Here is a 23,680-nt window from a genome sequence, read left to right on the forward strand (position 1 = left end):
TGTGTGAAATGAACATAATAGTATAATCTGAAAGGAAGACTAGATGAACTAAGATGGAAAGTGCTGTAAGGGTGCCCAGCATGTGGCAAGTGCTGCATAAGTGTTAGTGAGTCTCCTGTCCTCTGTCTTACGCAGTCCTGTCTGAAAATGTATGCACAGCACTTAGCACAATGCGTGACACCAGTTACTAGTAAGTTCTCTATTCTCGTGATTCTTACTTGGACTTCGTACTTTATACTAATTGTAATTGCAAGGAAAGCCTCAGAGTCACACAGTGCTTTGTCACTAATGAACTCTTTCGTATCTAATCCTCTCGCCTGGACCTAGTGACAGTCCTGGGGAGGAAGAAGCGGAGCTTGTCGCCTCTTCCTCATTAGACAGGTGGAGAAATTAAGGCCTAAAGAGGTTCAGGGACTTGGCCACAGTGACACAGCTGTGACTGAGGAGCACCTGCATATCTGCATCTGAGCGCCACGTGAGGAGATGGCATCTGCACAGGTGACACTGAGCAGATGGCCCCAAACCAGTGGATTCTACGGGTGAACTGTTGGAGAGACTTGAAAGCTTCCAAATGCTGAGACGGGTAACTTCGGAGGCCAGGGGGCCAGGGGGTGGCACGGCAGTGAAACTAAGTGGTTAAAAATTTGTAGAGAGAAAAAAAGTTGGAGGGACATGGGTCTGAAACCCAGCCGTGCCACCATCCTGCTAGACAAACCTGCGTGAGCCACCCCACCTGCCTGCCTCAGTCCCCTTGTCTGTAAAGGGGTGTAAGAGTAGGACCTAACTCATAGGGTTGTTGGAGGACTAAGGGCTCCACACAGAGCCTGGTCCATAGAAAACACTTGGTACGTGCTGCTGGCTATTCTGTAACAAGATAGTGGAGAAGGCAGCCTGGGGAGGGAAGGCAGCAGGAGGAAACAGCAAAGGAAGCAGGATTGAACATGGCGATTCACCAAGGAAGAGGCACAGGGGTGGGTGGGTGGTGGCGGGTTGGATTTTGCTGGTATTGAGTGCCAGGTGACAGTTTGGGTTTAATCCAATAGATGAAGGCAGGGCAGCCATTGTGGATACCGTGTTTCCCCGAAAATAAGACCGGGTCTTATATTAATTTTTGCTCCATTAGGGCTTATTTTCAAGGGATGTCTTATTTTTTTCACGTACAACAATCCACATTTGTTCAAATACAGTCATGTCGTCTTCTGGAACATCGTCATAACGTACTAAATGCATCCGTCTGGCTGAGATCTTAACTGGGGCTTATTTTCAGGGTAAGTGTTATTTTCAGGGAAACACGGTAGCTGGTGGAGGTTGGGGTGTGAGGTATAGAAAAATCAACCTAACATGCATGCAGAATTGTGTTGAGGGGTAGGGTGGGCGAAAGAAGGCCGGAGGCAGGACATGGACTTAGGAGACAGCGGCTAAGAGCAGGGACCCTGGGGTTAGACGGTCTAGGTTCAGTCCCAGCCTGGGCATGTTTCATTATCTCGTCTGTAAAATGGGAATAACCATGTAACACAAATTAGGGCCATTGTGAAGATTCAGTGAGTTGAATGTGTGTTATGTTTATTCCTTTGTAGTCCACGTATACCAATACTCAGCTATGAGGAGCTGTGGGGGACAGAGTATGTGGGAGCCACAAGATTGGAGAAGAGCCAATAATTCAAGAGAAAGTTTTTTTTGAGCTATTGTAGTCCCAAGTGACTTCAGATTTTCTTTGCTTTGGGCTTCAAGAAATTGCAAAATGTTCAGAATAGCACATGGCAGATACGCAGTGTCTTTCCAGAAAGCTGATATTGTTTCAGACAGAACAAGCTCAAAGCATTTTCTGAGTTCACACCTACATAACATTCAGAATCAGTGTTATGACAGGAGATTACCATGTAATGTCCCCACGTTGTCAAAGAGACCAGTGTTGGTGATTTAGGGCCATAATTTGTGAGACATATTGGGTGGGTTCCAAGGTGAGTCAGGTCATCTGTGTGTCTATCGCTGGGCTGCAACGTAACCTTCCATTTAAAGATTCGGACTCAGGTAAACACTAATGGAAACTGCTCAGAAATCCCAGGTTTGCCCTGAACACACCTCGTGGTTTGTTATCTGAATACAAGAGTAGCTTGATATCTGCTGTTAGGCCCTGATATCTCTTCAAGTTCAGAAAAGAGTATTTCCAGTTTAAAAGGTCTGGGTTTGGTTAAGCTAATTCATAGTATACTTAAAAACAGTCTTTTTAGTAGGCTATTTAAAGGCATATTTATTCCATTAATGTCTAATGCACAACCCCTACGTGCTGTGTGTAGGTCTGGAGAAGATAAAGAATAAATCAAAGTTTCTGTCTTCACAGAGCTCTGTTCCAGTCGCCGGACTAGGTAGTCAGTGATGAAGGCAGAGAGGGGTGAAGTGGGAGGAAGGCTAAGGGCTGTGACAGTGGGCATTTGGGTCGGTCCTCCTGGGCGTGGGACCTGAATGAAATGGAGCCACATACGAATCAGAGGGGAGTGTTCCAGGCAGCGGGGGAGGCAGGCATGTGCTTGGTGTGGCAGCTGTGGGTTGGGTGGGCACAGTGTCTGAGGAAGAATGAAAGAAGGACATGAGTTTGGAGGAGTGCAGTGGCCACACTGCGTGGGATCTTGATATCCAAAACCACGTGAAAATTGAGGTAGGGGAGTCTCGTGATTTCCTTTACGCTCTGAAAGGGTCACTCTGGATTCGAGAGGAGCCAGGTGGTTTAGGGGCAAGGGCGGAAGCAGAAAAGCCAGTTAGGAAGCTGTTGCAGTCACCCAGCAAGAGGTGGTAGTGATCAGAGGATATTAGGATGGAGGGGACAGGTCTGGGTCAGAGACGTGGGGATGGAGAAGGCCCAGGCCTTTGAGGCCAGGGGACAGGAGGCCGGGAAGTTGGTTCTGTGGAAGTGGGAATGGTAGAAAGGCGAGGTGCTGGCAGTTCCTGGGAACACGGATCGGCCAGGGAGTCTGGAGTGGCGACTGGGTTGGATACAGGTTGGGGATTCATAAGGTGTCTAGGAGATGGGCAGGAAAACAGGAGGGTGACGCTGACTGTGGACAGAGGGAGCCGCGGAGACTGACCTGAGCTGGGGAGTGTGGCTCTGGGGCTGTTCCCCAGCTTTACTGCAGGAAGAGGCTGGAGCACTGACTCGTGCCTGGCCCCGTGCCCAGCTCCTCACAGAAAGCGTTTTTCCCTTCAGTTGAAGAACAGCCCTATTGTTGTGATTGTGGGGGCGAGAAAACAGGCTCAGAGAGGCTGATTTGCCCACAACCAACCAATGGTAGAGCAGGATTTGAACCCACCACAAGATGGGGGTGATGGTGATGACACCATGAGAGGTTCTGGTAAGGAGGTGACCCAGAGCTTGAATTCACTTCCACTCACACGCCATTGGCCAGAGCATGGTCATGTGGCCACACTGGCTGCAGGGGAGCCTAGGAAGTGTCGTTTGGCTGGATTGCTATAGGCCTGACTTAAACTCGGGAAGTTTCAATGCTAGCATAGACGCTGGGGGTGTCAGCATCTTCTGACGTGGAAGTCAGCACTTCCCACCTCCTTGGGGAAGAGAGGGTGGAGCTGGAGGAGAAAGAAAGGCCTTCAGATTTAGCATCAGGACAGCATCTTGCCTCACACTGGCATTCGTTCAGCAAACCCGGATTGGGCTCCCTCTGCACTCCCTGGCGGGAACTGGGACACAGAGAAGAGCCGTCCTGGACTCTTATGACAAGGACTCTGATACAGGTGGCATTGGGGGAGGGAGCCCAGAGACAGGACCTGCCCTGGTGTAATCAGGAACTCTTGCAAGAAGCAGTAGCTGAACTGAGTCTCGAAAGATGGAGAAGAATTTCTCAGGCCGAAAGGAAAGTTCCTGGCAGAGAGAACGGTGCTGAGGGTGGGCGCTGGACCACAGGAAAAGCTCTGGTGTACTGGGCTCTGCGCTCAGACACGTGCTCCGTTTGCTCCTCGCTTAACCTCGCTGAGAGGTAGAGAGACGATGAGCAAGCAGCATTGTCTCAGCGGGGTGGTCTCACTCACCAGCGTCCCACACCTTGTAAAGGGCAAAAGTGGGACTTGGGTGCTCTGTCATCCGACCTGGGCCTGTGCCTTGAGCTCTGTGCCAGCCCAGGTGCAGGGTGGGGGAGCTATGCGCATTGACAATTTGAGGAAGTGGAGTGAGGCTGCTTGTTCCCAGCTTGGGTTACTGAGGGACTGGGGTCAGTCTTCGGATGGGACTGCAACAGAATCTGTCTTGGTCCCACAGACACCATCTACGATGAGGATGAGGTCCTGTTGGCCCTGGCGGAACAGCTGGGAACCTTCACCACTCTGGTGGGAGGCCCCGAGTACGTGCACTGCCTGCTGGTGAGTCTGGAAGGTGGGGAGGTCCCCTTGTTCGTCCCTAAGGGGTCAAACCCATGGTTCTGCCAGCCAGGGGCAGGGAGGGGAAAGTAGGAAGGGCTGGGGGTCACCTAAGAACAGATCGGCCTTGGACATCCACTTTAATCCAGCAAGTCAGTAGTTGTGTTCAATGCAGCGATACTGAAAATGCAGTTGTCTTACCGTCACTGGGCACCTGCCTGACCGGTGCCAGTCCCCACCAGGCATTCTACATATAGGGCTTTGTGTTGGAAGTCAGGCTGGCTTCTACTTACTTGCTGTGTGACTTAGAAGAGTTACTTAACCTCTCTGTGCTGTCCTTTCCTCAACTGGGAGTCATTAAAACCCATCTTTATAATCGACTTAGGAAGCTCTTAGCATAGTACTTAGCACATAGTAACTACTAACAGGGATTAGCTGCGATTGTCATGGTACTGTATGTTATGCAGTCATGCCCATCCTTTGAGGTAGGGAGGGTTCCCTTTTTACAGATGAGCCACCTGGAGCGCTGAGAGGTTGAGCATCTTGTCCAAGGTCACATGGCTAGTAAGTGGCAGAGCTGGGATTCCAGGTGTGTCCGTTTGACTCTCCCAAGGCCCCTACCCCATTGCCTGCCTGTCTGAGCCTATGCTGGGTGATGGCCGGGACACAGAGGTGGGTCAGATACTAACAGTAACTGCTGATGGGGAGAAGAGAAGGGAGGACTCTAGTCCTGTGATTTGGGAAGAAAGAGCCTTAGAGGTGGCCCCGGCCCTTGGTTTTCTCTGGTCCTCAGACACCTGGGGCACTGCGCCTGCCTTTTTTCCCAATAATCCTGTATTTCATTGCTTCTGAAGACACACTTCATACTTTGGCCTCCACATTTAATGGTGTCTTACAAGTTTTGTCAGCAGCCTTTCTTTTGTGGTATATAAAATAATGTGCTGCTTATAATCATTGGGATCTTGGATTTCAGCAAATATGGTAGTTTGTTTTTTCCCAAACAGCGTTAAATCTAAGGAACTGAGAATTGCCATTCATTCATTGCTGTTATCTGAGCTTTCATCTGTGCGTATGTGTATAATTTGTGTGTGCATACACACAGAAAGTTGTAGATGAGATCGTTTACATTTTACACAGAACGTGGCTGCTTAGCATGAGGACCGTGCGATCTGGGGACTATCCTGAAACGGGTCCCTCGAACTTCATGTACAATGTGCAGCCCTGGCCATTTGTCAGTTTTTCTGAGGAGAGAGTTCCTAGCTTTCAGCAGCTTGTCAGAGGACTCACGCAGAAAACACTGCTAAGACTCTCAGGGCTCGCAGACAGGGTGGGGACTCTGGCTCACTGGGGAGCTGGCACTGGAACCTAGGGGTCCTTCCCCCACCAGCGCAGTGTCTTCTGACAGAACACTCTCAGCGAGGGGAACCCCAGTCATCCCACCCCCACTGGGACTGGTGTCAGTGGCTTTCATGTCAGCCAGCGGACATATCCTGGGCCCTCTGGGCCGGGCAGGCTGGGAACCTGGAGATGAGTCAGCTCTCGCAGGGTATGTTCCAGGTGCCCGAGGCACAGTAATCCATCGCGTCCCACAGCACCCGTGTGAGACACACGCTGATGTTAGCCCCAGTACACACGTGAGGAACTGAGGCACAGGCTGCTTTAAGTGAATTGCCTGAGCTGGGAAGAGACAGAGCCAGGGCCAGGATTTGAATCCAGGCTCCTGCCTCAACCACTACCTCTCCTCCAGTTGCTCCACAAGCTGGTCAGAGCTGGGAAAGTGGGAAGCTGGGGCCCTTAGAGCCCAGAGGACACACCTAACCCAGTTTAGGTGGGATGGAGAGCTGTCAAAGAAGGCCTCCCGGAAGATGGGGCAGTTACGCTGGATTTTGACAAGTTAGGAGAAATGGAAAACGGCTGTTGTGCAATTTGTTCATTCCACACACATGAGCCAGGACTGTGGGTTGTGGGAACCCAGAGGTGCGTCAGGCCTGACCCGGCCCTCGGCCTCTGCTATGGTGAAATAGAGTTGATTTCGCAGGGACCCATGTGGCTTCAGCGACAGGACTATTTCTGTATCAACAGCTCTTCACCCTGTTGGAATGGTGGATCCCTTTGAGAGTAACAAGAACTCCGGCCGGATCCTCTCCTCATGAGAGAACAGATGATTTTAGGAGGTTCACACCTCTCCCCCTCTCCAGCATAGTCTCACGTTGGAGAACCCTGCCCTCCATCCGTCACAGAAGGCCCCTCGGTCTTCACTGTGCCAAAACACCACTTGGTGTGTCCTGCACACACACCTTCATGGGCCCCGCCCCCGATCCCGCTTCTTCAGGTGTGTGCTGGGAGAGGCCTTCCAGGTGAGCCTGCTATGGGCGGTCTGGGCACTGGCCTACGGGAACCTGTCCCTGCAGTGACCCCCTGGGGCCCAGACCCTTGGGTGACATACCTACAGTTCTGCCTCGGTCCCCAGGCCTGCTATGAGGACAGATTACCCTAAGTTCCACGTACAGTGACTCGGTAAATACTGATGGAATGCATCTGTGTGCTAGTCCTCGCAGAGCCCAGTGACACCACACCTCCCACGGGACCCCCGTGAGCCGATCCTGAACCCAAAACCCTATGACAGATAGCATGACCCTACGACGGAGGCCTCACCGGGGGTCCCCAGGGCAGCATAGTGTTACCTTCGAGTCATTGCCAACCTTTTGTAAAAAGGAATTTTTAAAAATTCTTTTTTTTAAACTTTCTTATTATGGTAAAATAAACATAACATTAACCATTTTACCATGTTTTAAGTGTGCAGTTTTGTGGCATAAGTACATTTTGTTGCAGTCATCGCCACCATCCATCTCCAGATCTTTTTCATTTTCTCAAACTGAAACTCTGCCCCCATTAAGCACTAACTCGCCTCCGCCTCCCCCCAAGCCCTGCTCTCAGCAAGCACCATTCTGCCTTCTGTGAATCTGGTTACTCTGGGTACCTCATGTACAGGAGTCGTACGGCGTGTGGTCTTTTGTGACTGGCTTATTTCATTTAGCATGATGTTGTCAAGGTCCATCCATATTGTAATAACGTGTTCAGTGAGATTTTTCACATATAGAAACCTGGCCCTTTTGGCAGCTTTTGGAAAACCGGATTTGCTTTTAGCAGCTGTGTTCCCCTCTGGAGACGGTGATGAGCTGGGAAGCTGCTGTCCTCCCTAGGCTGGCCACATGCTGCTTTCTGCTGTCCCCACCTGTCACCTTTGCTCAGTGCTTCATTCTGTTACCTGTCTGAGCCCTGGCAGCCCTTCCCTTTGTGATTTCTTTCTGCCTTCTACCTGTCAGGCCAAGCTGGACTTCAGGCTGCAAACCTCCATACTTTTATTTGAACGGGTTAGGATGGATGGAGTCATCCTCGGTCAGTGATTACTGAGTTCTGCCCTGTGCTAGGAGCTCTGCTGGGCTCTGGAGAAATAACGGAGAGCCAATCAGGTGTCCCTCCAGGCTTCATACTAACAAACCAGTACGCAGTCACGAGCGCCAGGGTCCCCCACTAATGTGAGCCCCTGATGCAGTCACTGTCAGAAACCACAGCTGTGCTTTTGGACCCTTGGAGGCCCCGGAGCCAGGTGATTTGGTTTAGATCCTGGCGTGTAGCTCTTACTAGCCTGGGCAAGTTGCTTAGCCTCTCGGTGCCTCAGTTCCCTCTTTAAAGTGAGGACAGGAACAGGGCATACTTCATAGGAGTCAGTTAAAACCAGCACCCCCAGAGCTGTGTGACACAGTGGCCATGCTCCAATCGATGTCAGTGATGATTATTGCACTTTGAAAAGCTTGTGACAGCTGTGGCCCTCTGCTCAGAAAGTGACATGTATAATTTTGAGGTTCATGGACCCACCCCACTGAAGCTCTTTCAAGGACCTCTAATCGAGGTTCATTGTGGCTCTTCAGGGAAGGCACGGTGGGTGAAGGCTGGAATGGGGTGATCAAGAAGATGTCTCGGAGGAAATGAATCCATGAAGGGGCTCCGGGTAGTGTTCCGGGGCTGGGGGTGATGGGGAGAGAGCTGTCCAGTGACCTCGCACTCTGTGCCACAGCCACCCCTGGAATCGCTGGCTACGGTGGAGGAGACAGTGGTGCGAGACAAGGCAGTGGAGTCCTTGCGGGCCATCTCGCACGAGCACTCGCCCTCCGACCTGGAGGCCCATTTCGTGCCACTGGTGAAGCGGCTGGCGGGCGGCGACTGGTTCACCTCCCGCACCTCGGCCTGCGGCCTCTTCTCCGTCTGCTACCCCCGCGTGTCCAGTGCCGTTAAGGCAGAACTTCGACAGTGAGTCCCAGCCCCTGGCCCTGAGAAGCTCAGCCTCCCTTCAGCTTGGTCCCCTTCTCTCAAGCCTCATCCCCTTTAGGGCTCCCCAGGTCCCAGACACCCTGGAGCTCTCCGAGCCCTCTACCCCCTTCACACTCCTTGGAGAGGCTGTGTCACTAAGGGCCTTGTCTCCAGTCTAGGTGCTCTTTTGCTCATTTAGGAAATGGAGATAGTGATAGTTCCTTCCTCCCATTGGTTGTGAGGATTTAAAAGAATTACCACACGTAAAGTGCTTAGAACAGTACCTGGCACATACAAGTTCTCAACAAGTCCTCTGGAGTGCTATCTTAGGCCTGCCCCAGGTCCAGAACCTTCAGCAGATACACTGTCTTGGTTCGGCCTCCTCCACCTTCCTCCCCGTTGGCATGGTACCCCAGGGAATTCCTTGTATGCAAGACTTGCCTCCGGAAGAATGGATGAAAATGTTTTGATGGGATTAGTGTCCCGTTAACATGTGTTTCTTCCCCTCACTCTGGACTTCTGTCCATCCACCAACTTCGATTATTGAGCAGCCAGCCCAGGCCCTGAGCCCTTGCTCATCCAGAACACTGGTCTGCACGACCCACATGTGATTGGAGATCTGTGTTCGGCCCCTGCTTCTCCATCTGGAGCAGTTGCTGCTGAAAAGTTAAATCTTTGGCCCCAGACCACCGTCTCAGTAAGCAGTTTTATGTGGTCATTATAACATGATCAGCACTTACCGTTCCCTATAGACTTATTATGTGTAGGCAGGCTGTTCTGTGCTCACACACGTCATCTCAGTGAAACCTCACGATGACCCTATGGAATAGGTACTATCACTATCAGCTCCATTATACAGGCCTGGGAAGACGCAGAGTGGTGTCATCATTTGCCCAAGGCCACCAGGCAAAGCAGAGACTGTGCGTATTCCTCTCTGCCACACTGCCTGCTGCCCTGGGTTCCCAGCGATTCCTTCTGAGCCCATCCCGACCCCTAGGTACTTCCGGAACCTGTGCTCAGACGACACCCCCATGGTGCGGCGGGCCGCAGCCTCCAAGCTGGGGGAATTCGCCAAGGTGCTGGAGCTGGACAACGTCAAGAGTGAGATCATCCCCATGTTCTCCAACCTGGCTTCTGATGAGCAGGTGGGTTCTGTTCCCCGCCCTCCCACTGCCAGACCTGGCGTCTGAAAGGGACTCTCAGCGCTAACCAGGCATCTGCTGCCCTCTCCCTGCTCCGACCCTCTCCCCAGGACTCGGTGCGGCTGCTGGCGGTGGAGGCATGCGTGAATATCGCTCAACTCCTGCCCCAGGAGGACCTGGAGGCCCTGGTGATGCCCACCCTGCGCCAGGCTGCTGAGGATAAGTCCTGGCGTGTCCGATATATGGTGGCCGACAAGTTCACAGAGGTAGGTGAGGGAACATTGATAGTGTCTCACAGATAGGAAAACTGAGGCCCTCAGTGGAAGGGGTGGGCCCATATAGGAGCTGGGGAAGAGGCGGGGCACTGTGGGTTGGGGGCTGGTGCCATCCAGTGGACTCCGGGATCTTTGATATCCAGGAGGACCTTACTTCACATGCCAACCCTGGTTGGTTGATAGTGGCAAATTGAAGTGCTGTGTTGAGAAGGGTTCTGAGTTCTGAGGGTCAAGTTCTGTGGGAGAGAATGCCCCAGGAGCAGAGAAGGGTAGCACGTGTGTGTTCCTGATCTAATCTAACTAACGTTCTCCCCTTTGACAGAAGGGTTGATGTAGGCTGTGGGTTGGCTGGGGCTGTAATAGCAAAGTAGCACACACTGGGTGTACTGTACTTCTTTACAGTCCTGGAGGCTAGAAGTCCCCGGGGTGGATTTTCTGCAGCCGCTCTCCTCGGCTGTCTTCTCCCCATGTCTTCACACGGTCTTTCCTCTGCATGTCTGTGTCCCAATCTCCCCTTATAAGGACCCCAGCCCTTTTGGACCAGGGCCTACCCCAATGACCTCGTTGCACTTTAATCAACTCTTTAAAGACCCTGTCTTCAAATACAGTCACATACTGATGTACTAGGTGGTAAGGACTTCAACATGAATCTTGGGGTGGCACTCAGTTTAGCCCATCACCCCGCCCAAAAGTTTGACTGGTCAGAGTGACAGCACCAGGCAGGCAGAATGGGGACAAGATCCCACATCTCTAACTCCTAGGACAATGCTCTTTCCACGAGGACCCAAATTTGCTTGTGCCTCCAACATGTTTGTGGAGCCTCAGCTCTTCGCTAGGTGCTGGGCATGCTGTGAATTCCACACGTTCCCAACCTTCAAGGAGCGGGCGGCCTGAGAAGGTCCAGTGAGATAAACTTAGCAGCCAGGTGTCGCGTGCCGGGGCCGGCAGGCGTACGTGGGGTGGAGGCGTATGTGAGGAGAGGAGGCGGTGCTGTAGCTGGTTCTAGATGAGGGGGTGAGAGCTGGGGTAGGAACTGTGATCTAGCAAAAGGGCAGCATGTGCAAAGGACCCAGGGAGGAGAGAGCCAGCGCAAATGGGAACATTCAGGGCTGGCTCTTGGGGGGCCCATGAGAGAAAAGCAGGAGAGATGGGCAGGGTCTGATCAGAGAGGCCTCGGCGCCATTCTGCCCTGTGGCTCCCTCTTCCCGTGATGATGCATTTTTCCTCTGGTGTGGGGAAGCACTCGGAGCCTCTGGATGGCATTTCTGAGGCCCATCCATTTTCACTATGCAAGTGTTAGCAGGGCATGGCTGTGTCCGGGAGCCTCGGTGCCATGGTGACGGAGGAGTCTTCCCATCCTTGGCTCTTGGACAGCATGACCTGGCTTACACTAGGGTTTAGATAAAAGCTCCATGTGGGCAGGGACATTAGGCTTTTAAAACATTGCTTGGCACACAGTAGACACTCAGTAAATATTTGTTATGTGAAGACAAGGCAACATTTGGCCAGGATAGCACTAGGCCCTACATAAATCAAAGTGAGAACTACTGTATCATCAGAATGTTTTTTGATCAGGTAAAAGAAAGCCTGGCCCAAACAGGCTGAGCAGTATGGAGGTCTATTGTCGTTTTTAACGCAGGTACCACCACCACTTGGTAGGTACCTTAGCAGTCCTCATTTTGCTTTTCTGGAAATAAGATCAGAGATGTAAAGTGACTCGTCCAAGGTCAAACAGTTGGTAAGTAAGAGTAAGAATTTGAGCCAGACAGTTGGACTGCAGAGTCACACCTGTGATTATAGCCCTACCCAGCCCAACTCGGCACCGCACAGTGAGGAAACCGAGGCTCAGACACTTTTCCGGGGTCACCCCATGATGCTGGCATTAGATCTCAGCTGTGATTCCAAGGGCCATGCTCTTGCCCCTAATTCTGATGCCTTTAATTTTGAATTTGGTCTCTTTCGCCTCGAGTACCTGCCAAGCCCTCTCATTCCCCTGCCACCTTTTCTGCAGCTCCAGAAAGCTGTGGGGCCTGAGATCACCAAGACGGATCTGGTCCCCGCCTTCCAGAACCTAATGAAAGACTGTGAGGCCGAGGTGAGGGCCGCAGCCTCCCACAAGGTCAAAGGTTGGTGCTGGCGACCAGAACAGCAAGCGGGTGGGTGTCCAAGGGGCTGAGGTGGAACCAAGACATCAGGTCTCACCTCCCGCTGCCTCCCTTCCCCCATCTACAGAGTTCTGTGAGAATCTCTCAGCTGACTGCCGGGAGAATGTGATCATGACCCAGATCTTGCCCTGCATCAAGGTGACGGGGACCTGGCGGGAGGAATGGGGCAGACTTGAGCCTGCCAAAAAGAAGGGGTAGATGGGGCTCTAGGGACAGCCAGGTGTAAACTGCGTTCCCGGCCTTCTAGGACCTGGCAGCCTTGTGCTTGAAGTGTGTGTGTGTGGGGGGGGGGGGGGTCCTGAGTACAGGCAAAGTCTGAGGCTAGGGGCTGAGCTTGCAGGTGGGAGTGCTTCCCCCTCAAAGGTCCCTGAGTCCTCTCATCCAGAAAGCTTTGGGATTGTGGTAGAGGCTGCCGGTGCGGGGGTCATTGAACTCAAAGCAGGTGGGACATATAAGGAACCACAGTTCTCTCTGTAGTGTAAGCCATCCCCTGCTCCATGAATGACAAGGGCAAAAGCAGGCTGTGGCTGAGGCTTCGTAGGACTTGGAGCATACCTGGCCACTGCTAACTGTGGCTCCCCCTTCCTTCTCCCTCCCAGGAGCTGGTGTCAGACGCCAACCAACACGTCAAGTCAGCCCTGGCCTCGGTCATCATGGGCCTCTCTCCCATCCTGGGCAAAGACAACACCATCGAGCACCTCCTGCCCCTCTTCCTGGCTCAGCTGAAGGATGAGGTAAGAGCTCCGCGTAGGCTCTGAGCCCTGGATTTGCAGAGGTACCCGCTGGGTCAGCTGCTTTCCCACACAGGCCAGGAATCTCCTAGAATCTCCACAGACACCTAGCTCTCCAGTAAGTTGAGTGTTTATCGGCACGATGGACTGTACAGTCCCTCACTCGTTTGTTAGGCAGTAGTCTTGTGTGCCCTTATGTGCTGGTCCTTTTCTTGGGCATCAGGGATACCCAAAAAATACAGGCAGTTTTGATCCTCAGAGACCTTTAGGGACTGGAAGTAGAGAGAGACAGAAGGTGATGCCATGATTCCATGATCATATAGACAGTGTGATATCTTTATGTTTATTACAGTTAGGCCAAGAGGCTTTAATAGAGACCCCAAAATACACTGGTCTAAATAAGAAAGAATTATTTCTCACAGTAGTCCATGGGTGGGCAGACCCTACGACAAGGGTTAGCCATGCTTGCCTCAGTGTCCTCCGGTTCTGAGGCGCTGCTGATTTTCACCACCTCCCGGCCAGCATGAAGGGAAGGCACAGACAGCAGCAGGCCTGGTCCGCTGAGCAAAGGCCAAAAGAGGGCACCCATCAGCCTGCTCAAACCCCGTAGAAACATTGACCAGAGCCAGTCCCATGAGCACCCCTAGCTGCTTAGTTGGTTTGGAGTACAGAAGACGAGAGAGCACTGGGCGATGGCTAGAGAGGTCACGTAATAGGTGACAGCCAAGGAAAGAGTGTGGGTTCGAATCTGCATGGAGGGAGGAGCTGGAGTAGATGTGGGTGTCAGGAAGGAGCCCCGTGGCTAGTGTCAAAGAAAGATGGAAGTGCAGCAGCCAGGGAGGTGCAGGGTCACCAGTTGTCCTCTCCCAGTGGGGTCACATGGACAGCACTTAAATCTCCCACTAATGGCGTATGACACCACCCACGAAGTACTGCCAACCAGGGAAGCTCACCGAACCTGGGTTTCCAGGAATTTTATTGGGGATTAGTCGCATAGGCCTGGAATGGAGCCACCCACATGGCTGACCATAAGTTCTCTGTCCCCAGCCCCTTCAGAGCTCAAACTGAGACTGCTGGCCCTGGGCCCCCATCATAATCAAGTTATTGGCATTGTCTACCAGGCAGGGCCCGAGGCCCCAGGTAAACAGCGCTCTTACCACGCAGGATATTCCAGGGGCTTCGAGGTCATCTCCCAGGAGCCGGGCAAGGGCCAGTCCTTTGGGATGTGTGGAGTGTGAACAAACCAAGCCTTCTGAGTGTCCCTCAACTGCACTGCACTCTGGCTACTTGGTTCACGATTCATTTCTTACTTGGTTCAAGGTAGAAAGGATGAGCCGGTGGTGTGTGCTATCCGGGAATACGTGACATAGGACAACCATCTAGTAGGGCTCCTGTTTAATTAACAAGAAGTGATTGTATTGATGATGTACCTTTTCTTAGAAGTGGCTTCACATGCTTTCTGGAAGTAGGTGAGGTGTGCGTGTATGCATTGTAAGTCAGTACTCAATGGTAGTCAACAGGCAGTTATTCCATTGTTCATTCTTTCAGCAGAAATGTACTGAGCACCTAAGACTGCTGGGTACTGGAGACAGAAGGATGAATGAGACGTGCTCGGAGACTAGCAGAGAGAACACAGGTCATAGAAATGAGAATAAGCTCGCACGTGTTAAGCCCTTTGTAGATCAGACGCGGGGCAGGCACTTTAATAGCCTCAACCACCCATTGAGGTTAGATGGGTGGCTCCATGTCACAGTTGATGTCCAGACAGGTTAAGTCGCATGCCACAGGGCTCAGCTAGCAAACAGACTGGGATTATTACATCTCTTTTTTCCAGGGCTCCATATTTTCGCACTGATTCCTGCAAGTTCTTCACAATGGCTAAACATTTCTTGTGCTCGGTTACAAGATTGGAAAAGCTATTTCACTTGATAATCCATGTTGTTTGTTTTGCATGTGCCTCTGCTGTGTGCCCAGGCCCGGGAGCTGGCCTTGGGCAGTAGTAGTAGGTCCTCAGGAGGTGTTTGTTACCGTCGGTGCTGGCTCGGGTGCCGTGTGCAGTGCATTCTCACAGAACCCTCCCGTCCTCTCTCTCCTCAGTGCCCGGAGGTGCGGCTGAACATCATCTCCAACCTGGACTGCGTCAACGAGGTGATCGGCATCCGGCAGCTGTCCCAGTCCCTGCTGCCCGCCATCGTGGAGCTGGCTGAAGATGCCAAGTGGCGGGTGCGGCTGGCCATCATTGAGTACATGCCCCTGCTGGCTGGGCAGCTGGTGAGTGAGGAGGCCAGGGGTCAGGCACGCTGCCCCAGGGAGGTACTGCCAGGGTCTAGTCATCGCGCAGTCTGACCAGCTGTGCCGGGTAACTGCGGGCTGGGAGGACTGTCTGGGGAGTGACGTAGGACATGGGCCCTAAGAGATAAATGGAACTCGATTAGAAAGAGAAGGGGAAAGGAGCCACTCGGGTGAAGTTGAGAAGAGGCTGTTTGTGTCTGTGTCTGTTTGGGGGTGGGGCTTTGCTGAAAACTACCCAGTCTTCCTAATCCCTAACGTCCTTTTCTCCTGCAGGGGGTGGAGTTCTTTGATGAAAAACTCAACTCCTTGTGCATGGCCTGGCTTGTGGACCACGGTGAGTACCCCCAGCGGGCTGGGGGAGGAGATCGGGGCTCCAGGAAGGATGGGTGGCAGATTGGCTGGGACTGGTGCAGAGAGTGGTGGAGGCTGGAGTCATCTCCCGTGGCACCAGATGCACATGTGGACCAATTCCCTTGCTTTTTAGAATCCCGGAGAAGTATACGGTAGGAGGGAGACAAAACAGATCACCCAGGGAATGCCTGGGAGAGTGGAGAGTCCGGGGGCCGCCGAGCACCCAGTCCTGGGTTTGAATCCCACCTCCTGGTCACACTCCTGTGAATATGGGACTTCTTATCCTAGTGTTTCAGGGCCATTGTGAGAAATGCTCATTGCTTTCACTAGAGTGATAAAAATAAAAGTTAACTTTCATCTGTCTCAAGCATTGTTCCAGGTGGTACTAAATCATTTGCTTGGGTACATAACTTCTTGGAGCCCTTTTGCCTCTCTGTAAAGTGAGACCAATACTAGAACCTGTGTCTTGGAGCTGTTGAGAGGATATTGCATGAAAAGTAAAGCTTACAGCTCGCGCGTAGAGAGCGCTTTCATCCTCTGGAGCTCCTGGTTCACCTGTGGCCTGGGACCTGGGGGCTCAGAGGCAGTAGTGAGCGTGACTGTCCCCATTCCCCCCACCCCTGCATCAGTCCTTCACCTCCTGAATTCCTGCCTCCCCCTTGCCTGTCTGCAGTCTATGCTATCCGCGAGGCGGCCACCAGCAACCTGAAGAAGCTGGTGGAGAAGTTTGGAAAGGAGTGGGCCCATGCCACTATCATCCCCAAGGTTTTGGCCATGTCTGGGGACCCCAACTACCTGCACCGCATGACTACACTCTTCTGCATAAATGTGAGCACCCCCACCTGCCCACCAGCTTGTCCTTGAGAACAGGGAGTGCCTGGAAGAGGAGGAGTGGCACAGGGTCCTCAAGGGAGACACCTGGCTTAGGAGTGGGGATGTGGTGGGGACCTGGGGTTGCAGGGATGAGTCCCTAGGGAGCTGCAGGCCAGAGGTTGGGGCTCCCCCTGTCAGAGTCATAGGGCTTTTGGGGGGTGGGGACCTGCATGGTGGGAAACCCAGGGTGAGGGAGACTTGGCCTTTTGAAGCAATGACTGCCAAACCTTGCTGAGGTCCCTCTCCGTCCCCACACATTTGTGTGTATATTTCCTTATGATGGAATGGTTAACTGTGCAGGCTGTAGAATCAGACCTGGTTTTTAATTGCCGTATGTCAGCTCTGGACCTGGGAAAAAATGACCTGAATGCTAAGTGCTTCAGTTTTCTCACCTGTAAAGGATCTGTACTGGCAAGCACAGTACCCTAGTCATCAGGTTGTGACAATTCATCTGGCTGTACGTGGATAAGGCTTAGGACAGGACGTTATACAAAGCAAGTGCTCCTTTCTGGTCACCTCAGTAAACCACACAGAGAACTAGAAATGAAAGGATGGCATTTAAAAACAAATGTAACTAAATGTTCTGATCTTTTCTTCCCCTTCCTCACCTTGGAGACCACTGCACTAAGGAAGGGACCCTGGGGGTTAGGGATCAAGACCCACCCGCAGAGAAGGAAGGGACGTCTGAGGACGGGGAGATGGGACGGAAACCACCTGGACTGGGCGTTTCCTGGGCAGGGAGATAGTGACGTGCGGATGGTGTTAAGGGAGATGGGAACTTCAGGGGAATAAACTGTCCCCAGGGTGGGTTACCCAGGGCTGAGTCCCCATATTGCTCAGCTTCACCTTCAGGCCTAGTCATCACCGAGGTGGCTAGTCACAGGAAGTGGGAAATGGGAGTTAGCCAGGACCTTTGGATGGTCACCCCTGTGCACTCACTGACTCCCAGGTGCTGTCTGAGGTCTGTGGGCAGGACATCACCACCAAGCACATGCTGCCCACGGTGCTGCGTATGGCTGGGGACCCTGTTGCCAACGTCCGCTTCAACGTGGCCAAGTCCCTGCAGAAGATAGGGCCCATCCTGGACAACAGGTGAGGCTGGGCCAGCCCTCTTGGTTCTTGGCATCCTGATCTTTGACCTTTGAAGGCAGAGCCTGGGGTTTGAGGCCCAGCACCACTCTTCATGCTTGTCTCCTCCCATGCCCAAGGTCTCAGTGTATTTAGATGTAGAATGAGAATTGAGAAGGCCTACCTCACACAGTGGGTGAGGGAGAAAGGGTGACAGGTCTATATATACTAGCGACAAATCATTAGAAAATTAAGTTAACAAATACAAATGTATGTATAAAGGCTGCCAAAAACAGTATACACATTTTAGGAAAGGAAAAAACTATTAAAATTGTAATAGTCAGTATACACCGATAACAAAAGATGAATACAAGTTACATTTGACTTCTACAATTGCAAGAGGTTGCTCAAAGTCGTTACCATCAGCATAATTTTAATACAGTTCTTTCCTTTCTTAAAATGTGTATGCAGGTTTTTGGCACCGTCTCTCTGTGTGTGTGTGTGTGTGTGTGTGTGTGTGTGTGTGTGATTTATAATTGCATCAAAACCATTAAATACCCAGGAATAAAATTAAAAATGTGTAACACCTCTAGTGAAAACTATGAAACATTGCTTTGGAGAACTTAAAGAAGACCTATATAATATTTATGATGGGACAGTTCCCAAATTCAGTGTAGATTTAGTATAATCTCAGTCAAGGTCAGCGGGTTCTTCAGTGGAAAATTGACAGGTCGATTCTAGAATTAACATGGAAATGCAAAGATCTGAAATAGCCAAGGTGATCCTAAAGAAGAACAAAGTTGGAAGATTTATCCTACGAGATACCAAGAGTTACTATGACAGTGCAGTAATTAAAAAGTGAGGTGTTGGCACAATACTCAGTAGCCCAGTGGGACAGAATCAGGCACAGAAACAGACCCGTGAGTATGTAACAGCTGAAGCCACTGCAGTCTGGAAAGGAAATGCAGCTCTTTTCCATAGACGGGTCAGTTTGATAGGCATGTGGGGAAAAAAACTTTCCACCTCAATATGTAACAAATTAGAGATAACAGACTAGAATCAAGAAGACTGAAAAACACGATCCTAGAAGAAAATGTCAGAAAATATGTTAATATATTCAAGACTTACGGTAGGCACAGATTTGTTGAATAGCTCACCCCAGGAAAAGGTTGAAAAGTTTGCCCTCAGTAAAGTGAAGAACTTCATCCAGAGAACATTGTGAGAGTGAAATAGCAAGCCCGCTGAGTGGGAGGACGTATTTGAATACTTATTTCTGACAGGACCAACTTATTCAGAAGACTGTCTGCAAATCAGTAAGACAAAGAAACCCCAAGAAAGAGATGGGGAAAAAAAGACTTGAGCAGGCACATAGATAAGATCTCCACATACTAGACAATAAGCATATGCCACGGTGCTCAACATCAGTGGCCAGCGGAAAAGTACAAATAAAAACACCCCAGAATGGCTAAACCTGAAAAAGCTCACTGTCATTTAGTCTTGGTAGATGGGCTGGAGCTCTCGTACGTTGCAGGCAGGGCTGTAAATGGTAAATGGTAAAAAATCACTTTGGAAGCTGGTAGAATCTAGTGAAGCTAGTTGTACTTACACGCTGTGAGCCGGCATGACCACTACTGGCTGTGTATCCAAGAGAAATGAGTGTTTATTTTTAACAGAAGAGTGTTTGTGGTAGCCTAATTCATATTATCCCTGAAATGGAAACAACCCAGGTGCCTGTCAGCAGTACAGTGGGACAGTGGGTAAGTTGTGGTTTATTCTTACAATGGAAGACCGTTCAGTAATGAACAAACACTCCTGACTCAACAACATAGGGGAGAAACATGGCCAAGGGAACGTATTTCATTTATATCAAATTCAAAAACAGACAACACAGATCTGGATGATAGCAATGAGAACAGTGGTTATGTGGGGGTGGGAGCTGTCATCTGGGAGGGTCTCTGATGTCTTTCTTGGCGTCTGTTCCAGAACACAACTTCACACCTTTAGTGCCTCTGTGAAGGCCCCTTTCGTTTCCCAGAACTATTGACTATAGTGCACACAGGTTGCCCTGGGCTCCTGCAGGGCCAAGGCCTTCTCTGGCACTTGGCACTCCTGTGCTCCTGATCATCATTTGGGTCTGTGTCTCCTGGCCCAGGCTCCTCATGGGCAAGAACCAGGAGTGTCGGGTTTACCTCTGTTCGCACCTCATCCCAGTAGGCCTCAGTAAAAATGCGAAATCCATGAAATACATCCTCTGTCGCCCCTCAGAGACCTGTGGGCCCTGTGACTCCCAGACCTCCCTGGGCCTGTTCTTGGCCTCAGAGACCTGGTGTGTGTGCATGCCTGTGTCTGTGTGCACCTCTTGCCCGGGAGCCCTCTGCTTGCCTTATACCCCCAGCCCTGCCCAGCTCACCCTTTCCCTCGCCTTCCCCTCCCAGCACGCTGCAGAGTGAAGTCAAGCCCATCCTAGAGAAGCTGACCCAGGACCAGGATGTCGACGTCAAATACTTTGCCCAGGAGGCCCTGAGTGGTAAGGCTTTGAGAACTTGGAGACCCCAGCGGGAGGAAGGATGGCTCAGCTGAGAGACCTGGGAGCAGTGGCTCCTGGCAGGGGAAGATGTAGGAGTGGTTGTGGGCGGGGCTAACAGTGGTTCTGACTCCCACCTGTTCCTGTTCCCCCAGTTCTGTCTCTTGCCTGATGCTGAAAGAGGAGCCAACGCCGACCTCTGGTGTCCACCCTTCCCTCAAACCCCCTCCCTTGGGAGATAGTGGGGGCCCTTTGGCTGTCACTTGCTGTGCATGGTCTGACCCCAGGCCCCTTCCCTTGGCACGGTTCTTCCTCTCCCCCAGACTGGGAGCCCAACTCCTCACTGTCCACCTCCCAAGGGGCTGGGGGGGCACAGGGTGGGACAGGGTGGCGGTCCTGGGAGGAAAGGAGACAGATGTGAGCATCCCAGGTCACCGGCTTCTGCTGCTGTCATGGGGACCCCTGCCCCATCTACTTCCCCACTTCCCTTTCTTCCTCCCTTCCCCCCCCCCCAGTGGTTTTTTTGTGTCAACTGTGCTATTTTTATTTTGTTCCCCTTTTTTCCCTTTTCACAGAGAAATAAAGGTCTAGAAATAGCTGGTTTTCTGGTCTTAGTCACTAGCATGGAGGACGGGCTCCACATCAGGGTCTCTGCCCTTCTCCCTGGGGAAGCCCTGATTCCTGGGTGTGGGATTTCCCTGGGAAGTACAGCTGGCCTCCAGGGTAGAGCGTCCACAAGTGTCGCTGGCCAGCAGAGTCCTGTGGTGTGCTCCACTTCCGCAGACATTGGCTAAGTGTATGGTGGTTAAGAGCAGGTGCCTTGGAACCAGGCTGCCTAGGTCCAAATCCCAGTTCTTTCAGTTAATAGCTGTGGAACCTTGAGTAGGTTACCCACCCTCTCTGAACTCGATTTTATACTTTGTAAAATGGGGTCACAATAGAATCTAGACCACAGGGCCGCTTGTGAAAATTAATGGTACGTGTCAAGTGGGTAACAGTGCATAGCACACGAGAAGCAGCAGTCAGGGTTAGCTATAACTTGCCAGGGAACTCCAGTGGGCCGGGCCCTGCCCCTGAGGAGGTCTCCGAGTAATCAGGGCTGTAACGGAGCAGGAAGGGAACTGGCAAGACAGAGGCAAGAACTAGTCCCTCAATATCTGTTCTCCCATTTCTTTACTAATAGAGATGACTGTCTGAATAGGAGGCATTTTCTCAGTTCTCTTGAAATTTGCTGTGGCATGGTGACTAAATTCTGGCCAATAACGTATGAACAGAAGTAAGTGCTCCTTCTAGGAAGTGTTTTTAAGAAAAGAGATTCGCACCTTCTCCTTCCCGCACTCTGTAGTGAGCAGGTGGCCGGAGTGGGAACAGCCATCTTGGACCAGGGTCTGATCTTAGGAGCGTAGGCCCAGCAAGGCAGCAGAGCAGGATAGGAGGAGCATCGTCCTCATGCTGTGAAGGCCCCCCCTGGTGTCGGTTACCTGGGAGAGTTAAGCTGTGAGTGACTCTTCGCTTAGGGTTTCGTCACTTGCAGGTCACCTGAATTCTAACTGATGCAGGAGCCAAAGAGCCCTGGAGAGAGGAGCGAGAGACTTAGTGGAAGGTGGGGAGTGTAAGATTTCACAGATGACGTGATACTTGAGTGGAATTTGGCTCAACAGGGTGGTGGGGAAATTGGTATTGGGTGGCAAGGTGATTTCACCAGCTCAGTCCTCACATTACTGAGTCCCTACTGTTTACTAGACCAGTTGGACCCTGGGGGCATGAGGGTGAAGGAGACCCTGTTCCTCCCTTTATTAACTTATTTAATGTTAGTTTCATAGGGCAGGCCCTGTGGTTTAAACTTGTAGCCACCCCCTATCCCTGACACAATTGTACCTTTCCGAGGATATAACTATTTGAAAGACTTGAATGAATGAAGAATTCATGAGATAGGGAGATGGGGGACAATACAGTCACTTTCAGCATGATGTTGAATATGCTAGCTTAGCAGGCAACCTACCAATAATTGTGGAAGGAACACTCAAATGAATGATCCGTGGTGTTCCGGTTACATTTACCTGTGTAACAACCCACCCCCAAAACAGTGATTTAAAACAGCAAAAACACGCTTTCTCATAATTCTGCAGGCTGGGCTTGGCTCAGTTGGAAGATTCAGCTTGTGGTGTGTACTGGGTCTAAGATGCTCAAAACGACATTCACTCCCAGGCCTTAACTGAGGCCTGGTATAGCCTCTCTCCCCATGTGGCCTCTCCAGTATGGCTGGACTTCTTTATCTGATAGCATATGGCCCCAAAGCAGTTTCCAAGAGAACAAGTCCCAATTGACAAGTGCTTTTCATGCCACTGCTTGCACCACAAGCCAAAGTGAGCGACGTGGTCAAGCTGAGTCAGTGGAGGGGCCCTGGCAAGATGTGAAAACCTGCAGGTGTGGTTCAGTGCAGCTGCCAGTGTAAGAGAGTCTGCCTCGTGTGTTCCAGAGACAGACTTTGAGTTCTGTCTTAGCTTTGCTACTGACATGCAAACGCATCAACTGCACAAGGAGATGAGGCTGGTTCCAGAGTATTTAAAGCATTTTGGAGCAAGCTGAAGATTTAAACTTTATCCTGGAAGGCAGAGGCAGCCACTGGGTTTTTTGGCAAAGGAGTGACAGCATCAGTATTGAAGGGGGAGACGTGAGGACAGGAGACCTGGGAGGATTCTGGTCTAAGTGAGAGGAGTTCTGAGCTGGAGCACGTACCATGGAGTGAGGGAGGTGGTGAGTAAAAAGGAAAACAGAAGAGGAATATTTTCAAGGAGACAGATTGGGACTTGATGACACCTGGATTAGAGGAGTGAAAGGAAGGACACAGTCACCTTGGCAACCAGGATTCAAGTCTTCCTGGTCTCACCACTTACTCCTCCCTGGGAAACATTCTTGGTTCCTGTAAGCCCACACATGCTTCAACATCTCCAACCTTTTGATTGTAACATGAGCCTCTGCCTGCAAAGCTTTCCCTCTTCACTCCTCAGGTAAACAGAAGTAATTCAGAATGGAGAGTGGGAAAGTGAGACATGGAGGAGTGCAGGTGAGCACGGAGAAGTATATAGGAGCCAGAGCCTGAAGAGCCTCCAAATGTCAGCGTGAAGAGCTTGAACTTGGTCCTGGGGGACAGGGTCAGTAAGACTTGGGAAGATTCTTCTGGGGTCAAATAGGGCCAGGAGACCAGGGAGGTGGCTGGAAGGTCCTGGAGGGTGAAGCCAGGGAAAGAGGACAGAAAGATTGAGGAAGTGGACTTGATGCCATTTCTCCTTTTCAAACCCCCAAGAGGTTACGCAAGGAGCGCTGGAAGGAAGGCCCTGTCCTCATATCTAATCAAAACATCTGAAGTTTCTATACATGCTTTGTCACTGGCCCTCCTGTCTGGAGGAAATCCCCACTCCACCCACTCCCTTTAGTCCTTCCCTGTGCAGCAGCTGTTTTCCAGATGGGGGTACAGACCCAGGATGTTTTGGGTGTGTGGTGTGGGCTCTTACAGACTGACCAGATCAGAGTTTCACAAATCTCCCAGAAAAAAAATACCTCACACTGGTAGCCTAAAATCCTC

The 23,680-nt window shown here is 51.4% G+C and overlaps 1 protein-coding gene across 1 annotated transcript in view; it reads left to right on the forward strand.

Moving 5' to 3' along the window:
• The window catches only part of PPP2R1A (protein phosphatase 2 scaffold subunit Aalpha), a 30,965-nt gene extending 10,273 nt beyond the window's left edge, over positions 1-20,692 (forward strand). Inside the window, exons 3-15 of the mRNA XM_033127896.1 lie at positions 4,265-4,365; positions 8,441-8,673; positions 9,671-9,818; positions 9,926-10,081; positions 12,102-12,216; positions 12,323-12,393; positions 12,855-12,989; positions 15,084-15,257; positions 15,552-15,612; positions 16,303-16,457; positions 17,452-17,594; positions 20,006-20,097; positions 20,250-20,692. Coding sequence (XP_032983787.1) covers positions 4,265-4,365; positions 8,441-8,673; positions 9,671-9,818; positions 9,926-10,081; positions 12,102-12,216; positions 12,323-12,393; positions 12,855-12,989; positions 15,084-15,257; positions 15,552-15,612; positions 16,303-16,457; positions 17,452-17,594; positions 20,006-20,097; positions 20,250-20,266 — 1,601 coding nt within the window. The 3' untranslated portion in view covers positions 20,267-20,692. The remainder of the gene's footprint in view (positions 1-4,264; positions 4,366-8,440; positions 8,674-9,670; positions 9,819-9,925; positions 10,082-12,101; positions 12,217-12,322; positions 12,394-12,854; positions 12,990-15,083; positions 15,258-15,551; positions 15,613-16,302; positions 16,458-17,451; positions 17,595-20,005; positions 20,098-20,249) is intronic.
• Positions 20,693-23,680: the final 2,988 nt, after the last annotated feature.

Source organism: Rhinolophus ferrumequinum, chromosome 15 (assembly GCF_004115265.2).
Source record: "Rhinolophus ferrumequinum isolate MPI-CBG mRhiFer1 chromosome 15, mRhiFer1_v1.p, whole genome shotgun sequence".
Lineage (NCBI taxonomy): Eukaryota > Metazoa > Chordata > Mammalia > Chiroptera > Rhinolophidae > Rhinolophus > Rhinolophus ferrumequinum.